Source organism: Gossypium hirsutum, chromosome D10 (assembly GCF_007990345.1).
Source record: "Gossypium hirsutum isolate 1008001.06 chromosome D10, Gossypium_hirsutum_v2.1, whole genome shotgun sequence".
Lineage (NCBI taxonomy): Eukaryota > Viridiplantae > Streptophyta > Magnoliopsida > Malvales > Malvaceae > Gossypium > Gossypium hirsutum.
Window position 1 is genome coordinate 2,612,489 of NC_053446.1, and position 21,606 is coordinate 2,634,094.

The 21,606-nt window shown below is 28.6% G+C and overlaps 3 protein-coding genes across 5 annotated transcripts; all 3 read right to left on the reverse strand.

Moving 5' to 3' along the window:
• Nucleotides 1–5,049: 5,049 nt before the first annotated feature.
• On the reverse strand, nt 5,050–7,257 carry LOC107924942 (WUSCHEL-related homeobox 9). Of its 2 annotated transcripts, none has more exons than XM_016855520.2 (4): nt 6,652–7,257; nt 5,925–6,590; nt 5,534–5,780; nt 5,050–5,295 (listed from the first exon to the last, which is right to left on the reverse strand). In XM_016855520.2, the coding sequence occupies exons 1-3, from the start codon at nt 6,779–6,781 to the stop codon at nt 5,539–5,541; spliced, it is 1,038 nt and encodes a 345-aa protein (XP_016711009.2). In that variant the 5' UTR covers nt 6,782–7,257; the 3' UTR covers nt 5,050–5,295; nt 5,534–5,538. The 2 variants fall into 2 exon arrangements, with proteins under 2 accessions (XP_016711009.2, XP_016711010.2); XM_016855521.2 differs by having other exon boundaries at nt 5,925–6,584; nt 6,652–7,241.
• Nucleotides 7,258–15,412: 8,155 nt separating this feature from the next.
• On the reverse strand, nt 15,413–17,256 carry LOC121222301 (rac-like GTP-binding protein RAC13). Of its 2 annotated transcripts, none has more exons than XM_041102759.1 (7): nt 17,032–17,256; nt 16,870–16,957; nt 16,669–16,778; nt 16,141–16,204; nt 15,962–16,026; nt 15,793–15,858; nt 15,413–15,683 (listed from the first exon to the last, which is right to left on the reverse strand). In XM_041102759.1, exons 1-7 carry the CDS (start codon nt 17,128–17,130, stop codon nt 15,585–15,587), a joined length of 591 nt encoding a protein of 196 aa, XP_040958693.1. In that variant the 5' UTR covers nt 17,131–17,256; the 3' UTR covers nt 15,413–15,584. The 2 variants fall into 2 exon arrangements, with proteins under 2 accessions (XP_040958693.1, XP_040958692.1); XM_041102758.1 differs by having other exon boundaries at nt 15,781–15,858; nt 17,032–17,228.
• A 2,541-nt stretch (nt 17,257–19,797) lies between these two features.
• On the reverse strand, nt 19,798–20,977 carry LOC121222302 (ethylene-responsive transcription factor ERF091). The gene has a single exon (XM_041102760.1). The coding sequence runs from the start codon at nt 20,746–20,748 to the stop codon at nt 19,975–19,977; it is 774 nt and encodes a 257-aa protein (XP_040958694.1). The 5' UTR covers nt 20,749–20,977; the 3' UTR covers nt 19,798–19,974.
• Nucleotides 20,978–21,606: the final 629 nt, after the last annotated feature.

Sequence of the window (21,606 nt, forward strand, 5' to 3'; positions counted from 1 at the left end):
TCAATTAATTTTGATATTATCCAAAGTTATTCCAACATAATTTTATACCCAATTTATATTCGCAGGATCAATTCTGCATTTAATTATTCAGATACGTTATTTCTGTATTTATCAATTAATATAATTATATTTATATCTTTTTAAAATTCAAAAATTAAACTCCAAAATATATAAAGAGGGAGAAGAAAGTCTAAGAAATCATGATTATCAATATTGGTGGGCTGAAATCAAAAAGTTTGTAGCGTGTAAGTTAAAACATTAAAATTTTCAAAATAATCCAATTTTTTAAAAATATAATAATAATAATAATTATTATTATTATTATAGTTGAAGGCAAATCTATGGGCTATCAATTTGTTACAGCTCCATGACCTGATTTAATAACTTGAAAAACAAAGGGACAATTAGTAGTTGCATTAAACAATTATATTTATATATAGCATCTCTATATTAAACTTCATATATACCTTCAGTTATGATATTTTAATAAATTTGGATTAAAATTTTGAAAAATAATTTGTATTATTTTTTTTAAAAAAAATCTAAATTTAATTGTTCACAATTGCTGATATTTTTCATCAATTTTTTACAAAGTTGTTTTCAATTTGGCATGTTTTGGAAACTTGTTAACTTTAAGGTCACGGTTTTTTTTACTGAAAACAACTTTTGGAAAACGATTTATTGGAAATGAATAAGCCAATATTTTTTAGTGTTTGAATAATTCTACGAATAATATTTTTCGTTGTTGTTTCATAAATTTTCTTTGAAATCATTTTCTAAAAGCTGTTTTTAGAAACACAACATAAATATATTTATAATAGAAAATTACAATAGAATTTCCTTTTGGCCATAAAAATATATTTTATAATAAGATATTTTTTATAATAATAAAATACCTAACTAAACTTAATTTAAATTATTATATTTGTTTAAGCATGATTTAAACAAATACTCGTATTTATATAATTAAAATATTCATATTTTACTATAAAAAATTATTATTAAATATTTATAAATTGTAATATATATATTTATCATTAAAATATGAATATAAATATTTTCAAAAATATATTAAGAATGTTATTTACAATATAATAATATTATTTTTAAATTTTATTATTAAAATAAAATTATAATATTAAAAAAATTATTAAAATAATAGATTAGATTATTAAATATAAATAAATAAATATGTATGTTTAATAATATTACACATTATAATATTTTAATTTTAATAATTTTAATATTTAAATATTTTTAAAAATTAAAATTATAAATTTTTATAAATATAATAATATTAGGTTTGATTCAAGTTAATTTTTATATACAAATAAAATTACTCATAAAATAACCAATTTATAGGAAAAATGACTTACGTGTTTTCAAAAGGGAAAGTCAATTTATAGGAAAATGAGCTTATTTTTGTTAACTTATAAGTCATTTTCCATTAACCAATCTGTTTTTAATGAAATAAACACAAGTAAATGCAAAAAACATTTTCTGCAAGTTATTTTCCTTGAAACAAATGCACCCTTAATTCTTGCCAAGTGAGTCTTAGCTCAGTTGACATCAATATTATTGTTAGTGTAAGATGACGTGAGTTCAAACACGCCGAAGCAAGATTATCCTCCTATTTAAGAGTTGGGGGAGGGGTTATGGTGATTCTTAGCATTAATATATATATGTGTGTGTTCTCTTAATAAATATGGTAAGTTAGCAGATTTTGATGAAATATATTAATGATGCTAATTATTTAAAACTAAGAATATCTAAAAAAATTAAACATTTTAAGGAGATCAAATCTCAAATTTCATCAAATTATAACGACGCATGACATATTTAATCACATATTCTAATTATTTTGGGGAGAAGGCAATAAAAAAAATTCTTAGCACGAATTCAATTAGAGATTTAAATAATGAATTATTATTTATTAAAGAAATAGTAGAGTTTTTTAGCTCCAAAGTTAAAAGAGACTTCCATATGTCACAATTTTTTATATATATTTTTAAATGTATAGACAAAAAATTTCATGACTTTATTATCAAATCATTATTCATAACTTAATTAATAATATAAAATATGTTAATATCATGAAAGAGTTTTAACCGAGGAAAAGTTTTCATGATTGAAAAATGCAATGTAATCTTTGTCTTGTGAGGCAAGGCATAAAGAAATATTTCATATGTATCGGCTCTCGTTACGTGGTTTTATTTTATTTTAGGTTTAATGACAAATTTGACCACTAATATTTACGTATTTTGTCAAAATGGCCTTAATTATATTTTTGAGTCTTTTTTGGCTATCAACCTTTATTATTATTTTTAACAGATTTGATGAAAGTACCGTTAAAAAAGTTAACCGGATGATGTGGAATTTCATATTTGAAATAATTTTAATGAATTGTAATTTATTATTTAGATAATTCAATAAAATAATTACATGTGAAAATAATAAAATAAATAAATAAATCATGAAGTTAAAAAAATAACTCTTAATTTAAAGAAAATAAAGTAATCATCTAAAAAGAGTTTTAAAATGAATGCACACATTCAATATTTTCGATTTAATTTTATAATTATCTTTTGGAAACTTTTTAGTAAACAAAAGTATGCATTCATTTTGATTTTTTTTAGATAATTACGTTTATTTTTTAATTAAGAGTTATTTTTTAATTTCATGTATGATTTATTTATTTTATTATTTTTCAAATGTAATTATCTTATTGAGTTACATAAGTAATAAATTACATCTCATTAAAAATATTCCACATCATCTCCGTACTTTCATCAAATCTGTTAGAAAAAGCAGTTAAAAAAAAGCTTGATGGCAAAGAAAATGCTAAAAAATACAATTAGGGTCATTTTGACAAAATATGTAAATATTAGGGGCTAATTTTATCATTAAGCCTTTATTTTAACATGATTAAGGTATCGATAATTAACTACTTTTTATAATTCATGAATATTAATTAATTTAAAATTTGTAAATATAGTTTCAGAGTTGAAAGATGAGTTTTATCGCGAGAATCTAACTGCACTCAACATGATTCATTAGGTGGTTCTTTTATAGTGGTTGGAGATTGGAGAACCTGAGAACCAGAGGCTGCCTGCTTGCATAGCAATAGCATAGCAGCAGCCTACCGATCTTTGTTTCTTTTGTTCGCACATTTCAGTATAAACTTGGCATCATCCCCCCAGTGTACGTGCTCAAAACACACACCACAACTATCCAATCAAACCTACTGTTTACACACCTAATCCCACATGTACACAATATACATATAAAAAACTTGACCACTCCCATCACGCCACGTGTCCAGTTCGTGACAGATATCCCATCTCTCATTTCTCAACCTCTCCCCCTTGGAAGACTATAGGGATGTATGGAAGGGGTTACATTGAACGGCCATTGCTCGTTTCTCCATTCAATCTGGAATCTATAAGAATAGCCATGATTATGGTGGGTGACGGTCCATGCAAAAGAAGCACAGTGATATTAGCAAAATGTGACGTATAGTGGCTAGCTAGAAAAGCAGACGAAGTTATTTCTTGACATATCGTATCCTATATATATTCAGGCAAGGCTGATATATATGGCTTTGTCAAATCGGAAGAGTGTGGGGTGAGGGCTATGGCTATGAGGTTGTCTTTGAGGGGGGGTTAATTAAACACTGTTCTCACCAGAGTGCACGTCAAATACAAATATATTTCTTTTTTTTTTCTCAACAGATAGAAATATATTTCACTCCCTCTTTGGACCACTCAGTACATATTATCATTGCTACCCTTCTTGTTCGCTGTTGCCTGTCGCAATACCATAAACAACAGGAAAGGTTTATAGACCCACCCACCCTTTCTGGGGGTCAGTGTTTTAGGGTTTCAACAAAATTGTTTATAAGTGTCTTTAAAGTTATATCCTTTCCTTAAAAATGTATTATGCATTTCTAATTTATGATAAAATCTTTTTTTTCGGTAAGAGTTTAACAATTAATCTTTCAAGTTTTGTATGTCCATTAAAGAGATAAACACTGATCATAAATTTTAATACTACTTCATATATACTTAATATGAGAATCGAACTCTCAATGACCCAAAATTTTATTTTTAATTAGTGCATATAAAAGAGCAGTTGAGCCACCAAGTGTAAACTCCTTGCAAAAGTATCAATACCATGTAGTTTCAATATAGAACTTTCGAAGGGTTTAGAGTTCACATTGTAAATAATGTAAACCTCCCTTATAAATTATTAAAACTTGATGGTTGTAACGAATTTAATAAGTTTATTTTCTGTCGATTAAATTCTAATTTGATTGGTATTGGCATTGTTGTCAGTATAGGAAGACGTGGGTTCAAGCACGCTAAAACACATTTATCCTTCTATTTAAAGGTTAAGATGAATTATGGGTAATTTTAAATATTGTATCAACTTAAAAACTTTCAAATATTTTCACAATTAAAAATAAATTTAAAAAAAAATTTGCATCAACAAGATAGTTGCACATCATTAAAAATAAAAGTAAATGAATTTTTAAAAAAAAATTGAATGATGTATTATCATTTGTTAACGATAAATAAAATTATACATTATCTAAATCAAATATTAATTATAAGAATTTAACTTAGATTAGACATACACATCATATTTTTTTAGAGTGCATGAATAATATAATATATCAAGAAACATTAAATTAACTCCTATTATTATTTTTAAATTTAAAATTAATATATTTTTAAAAATTTTAAAATCTTAAACCCTAATCTTAATCTAACCATTTCCCTAAAATCATAAATATTAAAATTTTAAATTATAACCACCATACCATAAATCTAGTTGAACAAAATAAAATCCAAAAACCTTGGATTACTATTATTATTTATTAATTTTATTTAATGTTCTTGACATTAAATTTATTTAATTAATCAACACTAATTAGGTTAAAATGTTATTAAAGAAAAATTTAATCTAGTGTTAGAAAATGTACAGAATAGTATTGTATATAGCAAATGATGATCAGAGCCTTATTAAAGGTAAAAAAGAAGCCATATATTACATATAAAACTTGCATACAAATTACCTTAATTAACGAGAAATTAAATAGATTGTGCCACAAAGTTGTCATACTATTCCAAATACATATATATCCATAATAATATATAGAGAGATAGCCTTAAGGACAATAGCTTATAAAGCTATAAATTTCAACCTTGAGAAAAACAAGCAAAGAACGAGAAGTAAAAAGGACAGTGTCAGCCAATGTCTCTGTATGTCATCCATTTCCACATATTTCTAAACCTGCAATTCAAAAATCAAAATAAATAAATAGAACACACTGATCGACAAAAACTTAATTGATAAGCAAAAGGCTCCTCAGTGTTTACACTAGAAGAGGCCCCTTCATCAATCATCAACTTTGAATACCAAGCTGTCATGCACAGTCTATACTATATATATGTATATATATTTGATAATAACAGTATACAAAATTTAAGGGTTTTTTTCTTGAATTTTGATTTTTCAAAGTTTTCGTCACCTTGGTTATACGGAAAAGGGGGTTGATGAACGAAGCAGGTAGTAAAATCCACCATGTTGAAGGGATTGAAGGGTTATCCCCCACTCGTTGGTGAGAACAGGTTGACCAGCAGAGTTAATCAATATTGCATCATCACCAAAAGCTTCTCGCACGTTGAAGGGTCCCACCGCCACCTCAAAGGCTACATCATCGATGAACACCGTCGATGATCTGGCTACACCTCCTGGTTCCACTGCACCCGATTCACCTGCCGACCGAGGGAATCACTCCCATAATCAAAGCATAAAGCCATGCACACGTCCATTTACAGACAATGATCACAAAAATCCCGGTGTACCCCTCGTGTGCATAGATTTCCCCATGAAATAACAAAGACAATAAAAGAAATTACCATGGATGTGGTGATTGTGAGATGGAACAGTAATTGTAGTTGGAGCAGCCATAGTGTAACTAAGTTGCAGCTGCATCATCATCTTTTCTTCATGTTCTTTCCTCGAAGCACCATGGTTCAATATCTCACTCAACAATAGACTCGTACAGGGTCCAACCGGTTGTTGTTCAGGAACTTGAATCCCGTCGGAAAACCCGAACCCTTGCGTGAATCCAGTAGCCTGTTGTTGCACGGGAAAGAAAAAGGGTTCGTTCAACAACTGGTTTTGAGGTTGCTGCTGATGGTGAAAGTAGGCCTGGTTCACCGATCCACTTGGAGAGTTAGAAACATCGATGGCATGCGCTGAAGAACTCAAGGAGAGAGTGCTCTTGTTAATAGCTCCTTCGGATGAGGACGATGAAGAGGATGATGTTGTTTGTTGCTTAGTGTTTTGCAGCTGGTTACGAACCTTGGGTTTGCTTCTTGATTTCCTGTTTTGAAACCAGTAAAACACATTGGCATCACCTACTTGACCATACTCTTGCAACTGAGCTCTAATCTTCCTTATCTCATCCCTCGGTGGATTAACCATCCCGGAGTTGAAAATAGCTTCCAGTATACGAATCTGTTCAGGTTTTGGATTCCATCTTGGTTTAGGCTCAGGTGTACGTTCTTCACAACCTGCAACTGTACACAACTATGTAATAAATAACCGCTCAACCAATATATTGTAATAAACTTATTTTACCTGAGGTGAAAGAGGATCTATGGCAAGAACTTGACATAAGAGAAGAGTTGATATCATGTTGCCATTGATGGTTTGTATTGCAAGGTTTGGATTTGAACATACTAGGCCAGTGCCTGTTTGATGAAGCCATGATGACGATGAAGAAGTTGGCACTGATTTCTTTATAGCCTCACCTCCTCATCTACTACTACTACTACCCCTGTGATAATTTTTTTTCTCAAATAAAAAAATAGTCATTCCCATCTCCCAAAAAATAATAATATAAACTATATAACAGGCAAAACCCACAAAGGGAATCCCCTGCTAAAAGGTAAACAAGAAAGGAAATGGAAATAAATGAAAAAGGTGAAGATTGAAAGTACTATATCTCCCATACCCTTTCCTTACAATTTTAACATTAAAACTGAAAATACTTGTTTTCTACTCAAAGTAAGAGCAAATTCCCCCGGACTAGAAGCAAAGGAAGCATGGTTTAATTAGTATCTTCATCAGAAAGGTGACAGAGAAAAGCTCTTAATGCAATAAAAACAAGTGAAGTCAGTAAGAGTTTTGTGACTTCAAAGAGTGGACAGAGAAAAAAAAAGGGTTTTTTTTTTTTGTTTTGGTGATAAGGTTGTCTCTTATGTATAGATTTATAGAGGGATTTTCATTTGCTATTAAATCGGTTTTTGATTGCAGTGCATTAATGGAAGTGTTGGATTACTGTTGTAAGGAGTAAATAAGGGGTGCTGTGGTGGTGGTGGGATTTTGATATACTTTAATTGCAAATTCATAAGTTCATTTAGGGCAAAGTAAGGGGGTGTGTGGTTTGGAGATTTGGAGTTGGATTGACTCGAGGGGTTTGTATATTTATTGTTTATTCACATGGATTTTCATTTTTTTTGGTTCAAAATTAATCTTCAAATATTGAATTAAATTGAGTTGTCCCAAAATTATAGTGTAAAAACAGGGGGAAAACATTAATTATGCAAACCAAAGGGATGATGTTGCGTCTGCAGGCACGTAGGGTATTGTTTGCGGCCTTCAATTGTTGGTAAGCTGGTGAAGGTCGTCAACTATGCTCTACTTCTATAATATTATATAGTATCATTAACTATTATCTTCGTTAAAGTGATGGGGTAGGTTTTTGTTAATTGTATTTAATTATTTCGTGCGTTTAAATTTAAATACATATTCTATAAATAATTTTAGTCTCACCGGTATAATATCCGATTTCCCTCACCGAGTCAGGAACCAACAGCTTACTTTTTTCATATATTAAGGCATTAAAACTATATTACATAAATAAATAAAAAAGTAGAGTTTGGATTAAAAGTCTGGTCTTCATGGATATAGAAGAATACGTAGTATAGAAATGCAAAAGATGTAGGGGTTCCAAACTCTGACAAAAGGATCCATATGGGACCAATGCTCTGTTTAGTTTATAATGAGCCATTTTCTTCCTCTCTGTTTGGGTGAGACAGACAAGAAAAAGATTTCGGAAAAGTGGGGACCCAACACCATCCCCATCCCTTCAAAACTATTTTAGGTTGTCTCTAGTCGGAGGAGGAAAAAAAAGTAGACCACTTTTGCCTATGAAAATTTGTACCTGTTGGGATTTGAATTTATTTTTTACATACAAGATTATCTCGGTACATTATGGCTTTTTAGTGAATTGAAAATAATACTTACAGATTACTCGTTAAATGAGATTGTCGAAAAAAAGTAAAAGAGCTAATCGATCATTTCTATTAAAAATTGATTTGATTGACAAAATAACTAGACAGTGATACATAACATATCACATAAATTAATTTTTTTTATTTAACCTACAAAAACTAATTTATTTATGTTTTAAATAAATAGAACAAAATACGTTGTATAACCATTTCTGATTACTCTATTTTCACCCTCTACCCTTTCCTCCTTTCCCACTCTTTATAGATTAGGTTTATTTGTAGCCAATTATGCAATTCTTGTATTATTGTTTTATGTATTTAATGCACTTATTTTCTGTTTTTGTGACACTTTTCCTTTCTGCTCTTCTAATATTTTTTCTTCTCCTACCAATTTGTCTATCACAGATTTTGTAATGAATTAACTCCCTCATTTATTTATTGATACGATATATTACCCGTGTATTAATTTATATGCCTATATTTTTTAAATATTTTAATAGAATAAATATAAATAATATTTTTTAGTAATTTTTTTTTTGAGACAATATTTAAAATTACTCAAAATTCCTCCTAACCCATAAATAAGAGGATAATACGTTTCAACGTACTTAAACTCACGTCTTTATATATTGACAACAATACTTATATTAATTAAATTAAAGCTCAATCGACTAAAAAATTGAAATAAAAGGCACATGATTACAATAAATGGTGTTGGTAAAATATTTTAATGTAAAAACAATGGAAGGCAAAGCAAGAGGCAAGAAAATGAACAATGGGTGTAGTGGCTAGAAATGCGGTCACTTAATGCAAACGTGATTGCAGTAAATACTCGACAATGCCTAAATGCTTAAATTGCATAAATTTTGGTGCACATGCAAACCACACAAATCATCCTTTTTATATATATATATATATATTTACATATTCTATTATTGTTGGGGAAAAAAGAGAGGAAAATAATCAGACTCACGGTTTTATAAATAAATTTTGGTTTTATTATAGATTATTGTGTAGTTATTGTTTTAGAAAAAAATGCTTGTATTTAATGCATTAGTTTTATCGAGATAAATGATACAATAAATCATATATACATATTCTTTTTTTTAAAATATTATCGTGTTTTTTCGTATTATAATTTTAATGAAATGTGTTTGATGTGAAAGTTATTTGATATTTGAGAATATCTGAATATATATTGAAAAGTATTGATTAAGAGCGACTCAAAATTCCAAACATAAAAATAAAACAATAATAAAACCCTAAGCAAAAATAAAAGAAAAATAATTATGTCTTGTTATACGAAATTTTCCTATTAATTATTAAGAAAATCACTTCCTATTATTTTTGGAAAAGTAATTCGTAATGTAATGTTATATTTTAAACGAAATAAATTATATTTAGTGACATTAAGCTAAGAGATTGTTCGCACGTCTCAATTAATTAAATTTATTAGGAACGAAAATTCATCATATCAAACGTTTTTTTAATTTTAATGTCGAAGAGTCAAACTCATTGAATTAATATTTCTGTTTAAGTGGATTGATTTAAGACTTAATGATAAATTTGGCCACTAATGTTTGTATATTTTGTTAAAATGGTCCTAATTGTATATTTGACTTTCGATATTTTTTTAAACTACTTTCTCTAACAAATTTAATGAATAAATTTAATGATTCAATTTTTCATTCTTTTTTTTTCATTCTTTTTTTCAAAAGGTTCTTATAAGATTAAAAAGGTCCGTTGAGCGCCTCATGGATATGTCATAATAGATCCGAACACTTGCCTCGGATCAACTTCTAGATCATAATTGCTCTAGTGAATAACTAAAGAAAAAAATAGATAGATAGATGAGAGATAGAAGAGAAAAAAACTAATTATAAGTGTCTCTCATAGGTTCACTAATTATTGACCACTCTTTGTATGTGTTGTCCAAAAAGAGGACTCAATGATTATTCGTTTGCCAGAACCAGAAGTAAAACATTTGGTAGATAGGAATCCCGTAAAAACTTCTTTCAAAGAATGGGCTAGGTTGGGCCATTTCTCAAGAACAATAGCTAACGGACCTGATACTACCACTTGGATCTGGAACCTACATGTCGATGCTCACAATTTCGATAGCCATACTAGTGATTTGGAGGAGATCCCTCGCAAAATATTTAGTGCCCATTTTGGCCAACTCTCCATCATCTTTCTTTGGCTGAGCGACATGTATTTCCACGGTGCTCGTCATATATTTGTTTACTGAGGGGTTATTCTACTAAGTTAATTTTTTTAGATAATTATGTTTATGTTCTTTAAATTAAGAGTTATTTTTTTAATCCCATGGATGGTTTATTTATTTTATTACTTTTCACATGTAATTATCTTATATGGTTATTCAAGTAATAAATTATATCTCATTAAAAATATTCCACATATTAAAATTTTACATCATCCCCTTAACTTTTTTTAACTGTAATTTCATTAAATCTGTTAGAAAAAATAGTTTAAAGAAAAAAATTAATAAAAAAATTCAAAAATACAATTAGAACCATTTTAACAAACATGCAAACATTAATGATCAAATTTATAACTAAGCCTTAATTTAATGACGCTTATCTACATCACAAAAAAATCGTGGGTTGATTTAATGGTACTTAACTATGGCAAAAAAAAAAAAGGAGGAAAGTAATGTTACCGCTTGGAATATTAATTGGCTTACTACGTATGGAGGGTGTGATTAATTTAATAAGAAAACATCTTAATTTAATTTTAAAAAAAAAACCTAAAATTAAAATAATTTAAAACAATTAAATTTATAGAACACTCATTAAATTTATATAATAAATATACTTATTAAAGTTTCATAAATTAAAAATTATTTTAATTCAAATAATAAAAGTAAAAAAAGTTTTCATGAATACCTTTTTTATTGATTTATAAAAAAATAAAAAAAATCTTATAACTTATTTTGTAATCAAGATAATTTTTTAACTTAGTTATGACTCGATTAATGAATCATATCAACACAATAAAAAGATTTATAAATAGTATTTGCATTATAAAAATATGTTTAATTCATTTCCCTCTTAAAAAAAATCACATCGAAACTCATAAAATGAGTGTAATATACACTAATTAAATTTTAAATTCAAATTTATTAAGTGCCATCTTGGATTAATCAATTTACAAACCCCATGTTGTTGTTGTTGTTTTACTTGATCCTATACAAGAATGTACAAAAATATTCCTAGCTGGTACCGAAATTGGTAAGAATAGACATGGAATATTTGAAGTATAATATGTTGTTAGAGGAAATGTTTTTTACTTAAAAAATTATATTAGTGCTTAACATATATTCTTAGCTGACTAGCGAATCTTTCTATTTGTCACACTAAAGGGAACACTGCAAGTAGATTTCAAAAACAAACAAAAAAAAATCATTTTAAACTGTAATTAAGTTAACGTAACAACGAGCCTTGGGTCTATTGATAAGGATGAAGGTTGAGTTTTTAGTAGATCCAAATTAAGTATATGGAATTGGAATTTGGATGAAATATAATGAAATAGAGTCACTTTGAGGTTTCTCATGAAATGAGGCATGGAATGTGACCACTACAAAGAAGTTCTGAGGGTTACAAAGGAAACTTTTCAAGTTTATATTGGTCATGGGTTGAAAATGGAATTGAATTCTATGAGATTTAATCCTCCCGTTGTTCATCAGTAGCTTAGCGGTGGAGTGGTCGACTGTTAACTGACTGGTCGTAGGTTCAAATCTTACTTGAGGAGATTTGATTCATTCCGAATTAAAGAATTCAGGATATCAGAGAGAAAGGATTCGCTTTAACCATTAAGAGCAGGTAACTTGCATTTCTAATTTACATTTATTAATAACATTATAATGGACTAAATCATATTAGTTTAAAATAAAGAAATTAAACATCGACTCTCGACATAGTTAAGGGACTGAAATTAGAATTAAACACAAGATCAAATATGTCAATCATATAAAATTGGACACACCCAATGTTGTGCACGTGGCATGGGCAATGTTCTTTTTTAATATAAATTTTAAATTATTTATAACCTTAAACAAGTTAATAATATTTAAAAGCATTCAAACACATATTACAATAATTACTAAAAATTAAAATTCAGCCCTTGACAAATTGCTTGGAATTGATCACATTCAAAGTAGGAATCCTAGGGAAAACGAATTTGTGGTAAGAAATAAAGTCAATAGCAATGGCCTTTAAGATGTATGACTTTGATTAGTCATCTAACTCGATAATCAATAAGTTTGGTTGAGATAATTAGTTGGAAAACATTTAATTTAATATAGGGTCAAACATTATTGGATTTCGAGAAGATGATATTAATAATATTCCACACTTCTAAAAGTTTAAACTATGCTAACATGTATACACCGGTCTATATTATATTTGTCTATGGATCGATAAAGGTTCGTTCGAAAAGTAAGAGGAAATAAATAAAAATATAAGTCTAAAAAATAGGTCTAAGCAAAAAATAATGCATGTTTAGAAAATAGGCCAAGCCTTAAGTAAATAATGCATGTTTAAAAAATAGGTCAAGTCTTAAGTAAAGTTTTTTTGACCTAGCCTGAATTTGCAAAAAAAGAAAACTACTATTTTATTGTTATTTCACTGTTATGTTGCTACTCTTTTGTTATTATTGTTTTGATATTATATGACTATTATTTTATTTTTAATTTTGCTACTATTTTGAAGACATTTTCTTGTTAAATTGCATCTGTATTAGTGTTATTTAAGTATAAATATTTTTTTTATTTTCAATTTGTTGGGAAATATTTATTTTAATGTTTTTAGTGTTTTCGATGTATTATATTTTTAAAAATATTTTATATAAAAAAAATAACTTTTTTAAATATGGGTCGAGCCGGATCGAGCATGAGTTTTAGCATTTTTATCCGAATCGAGCTTAAAAAAAATTTAGGCCTAATTTTTAGATCGAGCCCGAACCTATCAATCAGACTTAGAATTTTGTTAAAGCTCAACCTGACCTATGAACAACTCTAGTGCATACATAAAGTTGATTTTTTTTATTATAAAATTACACATACAAGATGACCACCTTCTTCTCCTTATTATTATTTTTATAAATGTGTTTTTCTTTTTCTTTTTATTATTTTGTTATTATTTAATGTATGTGATAAAGGTGCTCATGGGCCGGGCGGCCAGCACTGGCGCGACAGCTCGTCTTAAATATGGGAGGATTCGGGTAAAAATATAGGCCCGAAATATGGATTTGGGAAAAAATGAGGCCCGTTTAGAAAATGGGCCGGGCCACGGGCACCGCTTTTTTGACTCGGGCCCGGCCCAAATATATAATAAATATATTTATTTATTTTTAAAATACTTTTTTATTATTTGTTTTTAAAATAAAATTTTGGTGTTTTTTAAAAAAAGGGTCGGGCTGGGCCGGGCCTGGACAACATTTCAGACCCATATTTTAGGCCGGGCCGAGGCCTAGGACGCAGGCTGAAATTCTTTTTATGGGCCCAGCCCGACCCATGAGCACCTCTAGTATGTGATATCTTTATTTTAAATTTATTGAGTAATAAATTTTTATTTGTAAAATTTATTTGATGTGTTTGATAGGAATAAATCTTAAAATCATACATGAAATTTTATTTAATGTGCAAATTGATACGTAAAATTTGATTTAGTGTAATTATACGAATGAAATTTAATCATGATTTAAATCTATACATGAAACTTTTATTTTAATTTAATCATACACATTCAAAGAAATAAATACATCGATTGGTTTTTATATTGGATAAATATAATTATTTGTGTATATAATATGTAAACTTTGAATGATGTTTTATCGATAATTATGTTAGTAATTTGCAAAAACGGAATTAAATCAAAATTTCATGTATAAAATTGTGCATTAGACCAAAGTTTTTGTATAATTTTGAAATTTATCTTGTGTTTTATATAATTGATAAATATTGGCATAATGACTTTTTTGCCCTCCAACTTTACAAAAAAGATCATTTTAGCTCTCCATTTAATTTTTCGCCTCCTTTAACCTTTGAACTTGCATTTATTGGAAAATCACTCTTAAATGATGGAAGAGTTAATGTTTGTTAACTTTGCTGACGTGAAATACATATGGATTGTCACGTGTATCTCACATCAATAATTAATTAATTTTTTAAATTTAAAAATTATAAAAAAATATTTTTTTCTTTATAAAGTTGGAAGACCAAAAAAATCGTTATGCCATAAATATTTTTATATTTAAAATTTATTTAATTTCATTTAGTTGGTATCTATAAATAATTTTATATATTAAATATTTTTTAAAAATATTGATAAATACAAAATGATATATATATACCAATTTCAATAAATAAATAACAGTACATGTATGTGATACTGACTCAAGTTTTTGGATGGTTGGAGAGACATTGGGGCAGGTTTGGCGGATCTCATACTCTTTAACCTTAATGTAACTCGAATTGCTTGGTCTTTCAGCAAAGAAGAATGGGATATTAATTAAGCTCAAAATGATGTCATTTTCACTGAGCGTCAAATTAGACCCGTGAGGTTTTACTCCTCTACATTCCAAAATTCATTCAAATTTGAAAGAGCGTAAATAAAATATGAACTGAGCTTGAGCTTAAATATTTAAAGTTCAAGTCTAGTCTAATCTGACTTATTTTTAAGTTTATAATATTTTATATTATGTTATTTTTATATATTATGTAATTTAGAACACATTAAAAAAATAAATCTATACTAAATATATAATACTGGTCTAATGTAAACATTAACATCAAAATAAGATTAGGACTATTAAGGATTTTTGTAATAGTTTTACGAAAATTTGAGAAATTAATTCATTTATTTTAATTTGTCAAAATTTTATCGAAAATTGAGAAATTATAATAATATTATTAAATCTTTTTGTTAAATTATTGAAAAATAATCATTCAACAATTTATAAATAATAAATTAGTAAAAATCAGCTGTTAGTAAAATAGAAGAATGGAATTTATAATTAAACATTGTAATGACATTTGTAGGGAACATTAGCCATAGAATTAAAATGAACTTATACTGCGAAAATTGAAATCGATTCATTGATCGATAGGTTGATATGACAGTTTGGGTTTTCTTAGAGATCCTTCATAGTTTCACATGGAACATATGTAAACAAAAAACAAACTATATACCAGATACAGTGTTTATGTGCAACAGCTTTTGTTAACTGTTTTTGACTGTAATAATGATCCAATATTCAAAGGAAAGCACATGTTCTCCTTTTGCAAGGCTTTCTCTTTGGTTTTGGTGGCCTCAAAGCTACTTTTATTGCAGCATCGAAAACAGCTTTCACATTCTGCAAAAAGAAAAACCAGAACAAAGGAAAGTTATTAGTTTTTTTTTTTTTTTTTACACTTCTCGTCTGTTTTACTGTTTATGTTTAGGTACTGTACATGTTCGGGTACCTGTTGGGTTTTGGAGCTGCATTCTATATAAGTAACTGCTCCTATCATCTTTTTTAGTTCTTCTCCCTGTTTACCAAGTTTCCATTGAACCAAAAGGATGAACTTTAGAACAGTTTTGAAGTGCATTTATGTTGTTAAATAACCATGTAATGTTTTCTTAAAAACTTGCCTGAGATGTTGATATTGGTGTTGCTCCAGGGTGATCAATGAGGAACTGCTTGTCATCTCGCAAATCTGCAATTCAATTCGAGACAAAATGTAAAAAAAACAAGATGTTTATGTGCAATAAAAGTCTGGGTTCTTTCTGAAGCTTGGGGCAGTGTCAACTATGATGGAGAATTAGGTTACCTAGTTTGGTTCCAACAAGCACAACTGGTACATTACGAGCATAATGTCTTAGCTCTGGGATCCACTGTCAGCCATGAATGAGAGTGTTGTATGTCAAATTCAAGTAACTTGGGAGGAAAATAGCATATAGATTGTAGAACTACCATACACGACTTGTATCAGACTACATTTTAATTTATTTATTAAAAAAATTGACAAATTAATAGTCCATGTTCTTTAGATTAAAGAACAAACTAGCCATTCCTTTTAAAAATTTTATCTATTTTTTTGTTAAAAACTGGTGCAGTTGAAGAAATAATTAGACGGTCTACATGAATCTTATATTGACATACAAGGATTAGTTTTTAACAACAAAAATGAATGGAATTTTTAATAAAATATTCGGTTTACTATTTGATCTAACATATAGAGACTAATTTACCTATTTTTTAGTCTAAGAGGCAAAATACAATCTGAGTGCTTCATGTTACCTATATAGATTGTAAGGTATGGCAGCAAAAAAAGAAAAAGAAAAAAGAAAAAGAAGACCTTTTTGTAGATGTTTCCATAACTGGCCTTGCTTATAAGAGAAAAGGCCAACAAAAACACATCAGCTCCTCTATAACTCAGTGGCCTTAGCCTATTATAATCTTCTTGCCCTGAAAAATTTTACACAAATCAACTCATTACATTGATTTGAATGGTCAGTATAATAAGGCTAGTACAATTTTGCAGGCACATGAAACTTACCGGCAGTGTCCCATAGGCCAAGGTTCACTGTGCTGCCATCCACCACCACATTGGCACTAAAGTTATCAAATACTGTTGGAACATAATCCTATAAAAACAAAAACCCATTGTAAATATCACAATAATTCACCATAAATTATATTCAATGAACCCCATCATTACCGTTGGGAAAGTATTGCTAGTATATGAAATGAGCATACAAGTTTTCCCCACAGCTCCATCACCGACCGTGACACACTTGATAAATCTTGCAGTGCTCATTGTTTTTTGTTTGCTGAGGACTTATCTTGATTCTGTGATTATAAAGGACTTATGATAGAACCATATGAAGAAAATTGGGGGGTGGGGGGGGAGGATGAAAAGAAAAGGGAAGTTGAGGGCCGGGTTTTAACAACTTGGTGCAAACCCATCAACCAACTTTATCTGTTGAGGCCTCGATATGGAATCATTGCAGGTTAGCTTTACTTTTCTTTTAGTGCAAGGACATGGCTAGAAATAGGTGGCTATTAAAGTGCGTTTGGTGCTGGGTGTTAGTTGGGTTTAAGTATTGAGGAAGGGAGGCAGGGGGGTATTGATAGGATTAATGATGATTATTTTGATAATTATGGCTTAACTAGACAAAAAAAACCCATGATGGAATTAATGACGAAAAAATTTATTCAAATTTTAACTGTGTATATGAGTGACACCATAATTAACTTTTGGTGTTTCTATGCTTTTTTTAATTTTGTTACTCTCACAATATTAAATTATAAGTAAAATATGATAAAAATATCATGAAAGTTATTGTATTAGGATTCAAATTACATTTTACTTATGTCCTTAGAAAAGTAGTAAATGAATCCCTATATGTTAGATCAAATAATAAGTTAACCCTTTCTATTTAAAAATTGTATTAATTTCTATTATTAAAAGCTAGCGTGATTGATAGAATAGTCAGATAGTTATACGTAGTGTGCAACATGAACCTCATTCTGATGTAAAGGGACCAGTTTTTAACAATAGAATAGGACAAAATCCAGTTTGTTATTTGATCTAATGTAACGTCACTAATTTATCTATTATTTAAGTAGATGCGACAAAATACAATACGGCTGTTGGTATAATGACCTTCATTGTATTTTTACAATAAAATAGTAAATTATTTGTAAATAAAATTTCATTCAATCCTTTATTATTTATTTTTAATTATTTAATTTAAATATTTTATATAAAAAATATTAGAAGAAGAAAACATCAACTTCATTATGTATAATATAAATATGAACTTACTCTCAAATTTCCCTTCCATTTTCTTTTTGAAACTTCAAAACCAAGAAGTTAATAAAAATGGTTAGTGATTATGTTTACGACATATATACTCATCTTTACAATAAACTGACCTTATTAATTATACATTTAACCTATGGTATCTTAAAGTAGAATGATTCTAAAATAGTTATATTTATATCCTATATTTAAATATATTTTTAATGAATATTTAAATAATTACTTGTATATATGCTTGTAAATGTGTACAAAATTTTTATGTTAAAATATGAACTAAAAATTTGGTGACAAGTAAAATTAGAGATAAAATAATAATATGCTTGTAAGTTATTTAAACACAATTTTTATTATAAAATTTAAATATATATATATACACAACCAAACTTTACTAAAGTTTAGTGACTTATCAAGAGTGAAGATCACACCATATCTCATTTACGTCGACTTATCATCATACAGACTCAAAATGTGATATGTGACTTAAAAGTCGTCGTACATCAATACACCTATCACCAAAGCCACAAACATTAAGAAGAAAATACATGTCCAAGAATATGTATTTATCTTTCACTTAAATTACATCAACAAATATTTAAAGTGGTTAAGACTTCATTTGAATAAAATTTCTTTCTACGATGTATTTATTATATTGTAACACAAGAAAATTATCGATTACCACGCCTAGAGGAAAGCAAAGTAGAAGTACCAATGAAAGCCTTTGTACTAGGAGTTAATTTTACTATTAAAAATTGGTTCTCATACACTAGCATAAGGTATACTTGGCATGTGTAATTGTCTAGTTATTTTATTAACCACGTCATCAGTGAAAATGGATGAAATATTTAACAAAAATGACCAATTTGCTCTTTTATCTAACGTACAGAGATTAATTTACCTTTTTTTAAATAAACGAGACAAAATACAATATAACTCTTAATACAATGACATGTAATTCATCTAAGATGATGCCACAAGGATTGAACCCCTCAAATAATAAACCCAAATTAAATTTATGCAGGTATTCCTTAGAACAGTATAGCCTGTTTTCAATTAAACAGATTCAGTCCAAAATTTTACTCCTCCAAGAACTTATTTTACAAGGTTCCCACTCATGTATTGTTGCCAACCATCAAATGATATCCCTTATCTATGATATATAAGAATATAAATTTGAAGAATTCTTTTTGGTATAAAATTTCAAATGAGGATTACATCAATAGGATTGGGTATAGGTTGTCAGAGAAATTTTTTTATTGTTTTATTTTATTACTACATTAATATTAGAATAATATTTTTATTTTATTATTAAAATTTGAATATTAAATAATTATTTATTAAAATTGAAATTACAATGTTTTTAAAATTATCCAGTTAAATAAGTTGGACCAAGAATTAATTTATATATTGATAAAAAATCGGTTGAATTAAATTTTATATTTTAATTTTTTCTAATTTTTTTATATTTTTAATAATATATTTAATTTGAATTAGTTCAACCACCTACCCAATATATTATATTCAAAGTTAAATTATATTTTAGTTCTGATTTAAAATGATCCATTTTTGAGTTATAAAATTAAGATTTTATCACTAGAAAAGATGGATTAATATTGGACATTGGGATATTTTAATTAAGTTTAATAATTTAAATAATATTACTTTATATTAATCATATAAAACAAAATTACATTATATAATTAATTTTAAAAATGTTCAAATGAGTCCTAATTCAATTAAAACCACCGTTGCTATTACAATAAACTGTAATGAATGTTTCAAGCAATGATGATCAACCGATTTGAATGTACAGTCAGTCGGCTACCTATTTCCGAACTGTTAGAAAGAAGACAACAAACTCTCTAAATAATCACTTCCCAAATCCGGAAACTCAAATAAACCATATCCATCTTCAACCACCTGCTCTGCAACACTTGCCATTCTCTTCATTGTTGGCTGTTCAACCATCACATACTCCCTGTTTTGCTCCCAATCTCGACACCCTCTTTTCCGGTCGTTCGGAACATTTCCGACACAGCCGAGACCAGTTCTTGAGTTATCAACCATAGTAGCCTTCTTAGCAACTGTCTCTAGTGGGAAATTTAGATATGCCTTGGGACCTCTAATTCTCAAAGCAGCCTTGTCATACGCCCTCGCTGCTTCCTCGGCTGTTTCAAATGTCCCTAGCCAAACTCGAGCACCTTTCCTCGACGAGTCTCGTATCTCCGCGGCGTACTTTCCCCATGGCCGCCTCCTTACTCCGCGGTAATGCCTGGTCGTTGCCACCTTATCTACTCTCATGGAACACACTTTACTGCTTGTTTTATCATTACATGATTGGTCTATTTTGTTGCCTGAAGGAATAATCCCATCAAGAAGACCCTCCCAAGCATCAGCTCCCATTGATATCCACCTCCCAAGACTTGGCAGTCTTTCTAAAATCTCCATGGAAGGTTCTGCTGCTGTATTCGCTTCTTTTCTACCAATGAAGTTCGCCCATACATGTTCAAGTAACAGCTTATCAGATGCTGTGTCTTGTCTGCTTTCAACAGCCATCTTTGTTATCAACGAACGGTATAGGGTTTTGAGGATGGAGAAATAATATACATACATTTATATATATAATTAACGAATATACGCGTAATTTAAGCCTTTAACCTACTCCACAAAAAATTCCAGTTGGGAAACTTGTGGGTTAATCAAGTGAGCTGCTAAATTCGTGGATTAGTGTGTTTTAAGGCTAGCATATTGACTTATGTGGTTGGTTTAATCATTTGGGAGCTTTAAAAAAAAAGATTTGGAAACTTAATTTGCGCAGATACACCTGAACTTTCTATTTATATATATTTGGCATAATGACTAGTTTAGCTCCTAAGTTTGCTCATTTTAACATTTTAGCCTTAATTCTTCTTTCTTTTTTTGGATATTTTGACCCTCAATATTTAAAATTTAGTTAATTTACCTTTCTAATGAAAAACTAACTGAATTGTTAAAATTTTAATAATGTTAACATGAAAGTCTGCGTGTTAATTTACTTATACTTCATTGTTGACTTGGATAGATTTTTTTAAAAGTTTTACAAACTTTTTTATTTTTAAATTTTTAATAATTTTTATTAGCTTTTTTTTGAACTTTTATAAAGTACGCATGAATAATCACATTAGTCCTATTAAAATTTTAACAGATCAATCAACTTTTCCATCCAAAAACATGCAATTTGACTAATTTTTAAAGGTTAAAGATTAAAATAATCAAAAAAAAAAGCCAAAGTGTCAAAATAAGTAACATTAGAGGTTTAATCGATCATTAGGCCTATTTCTTTTTCTCTCGAAATCCTTGCTGTAGTTCATGAATTGATGAATTAAATAAAGAAAACAGCGAAAGTATAGGGCCATTGAAAGCTGGCTGAATAATAAAACAATTAATTATTATTATTATGTTGTTAAGCTAATAATGTATTTTGGGACTTTT

What these genes read in the sequence shown, in the direction of transcription:
- LOC107924942 (XM_016855520.2), bottom strand. Translation starts at nt 6,781, where the DNA reads ATGGCTTCATCAAACAGGCACTGGCCTAGTATGTTCAAATCCAAACCT. An exon ending in TAGATCCTCTTTCACCTCAG is followed by an intron (nt 6,591 to 6,651) that starts GTAAAATAAGTT and finishes AGTTGTGTACAG; the next exon opens with TTGCAGGTTGTGAAGAACGT. An exon ending in TCACAATCACCACATCCATG is followed by an intron (nt 5,781 to 5,924) that starts GTAATTTCTTTT and finishes CTCGGTCGGCAG; the next exon opens with GTGAATCGGGTGCAGTGGAA.
- LOC121222301 (XM_041102758.1), bottom strand. Translation starts at nt 17,130, where the DNA reads ATGAGCACTGCAAGATTTATCAAGTGTGTCACGGTCGGTGATGGAGCT. An exon ending in GCTTGTTGGAACCAAACTAG is followed by an intron (nt 16,027 to 16,140) that starts GTAACCTAATTC and finishes ATTGAATTGCAG; the next exon opens with ATTTGCGAGATGACAAGCAG. An exon ending in CACCAATATCAACATCTCAG is followed by an intron (nt 15,859 to 15,961) that starts GCAAGTTTTTAA and finishes CTTGGTAAACAG; the next exon opens with GGAGAAGAACTAAAAAAGAT.
- LOC121222302 (XM_041102760.1), bottom strand. Translation starts at nt 20,748, where the DNA reads ATGTATGTATATTATTTCTCCATCCTCAAAACCCTATACCGTTCGTTG.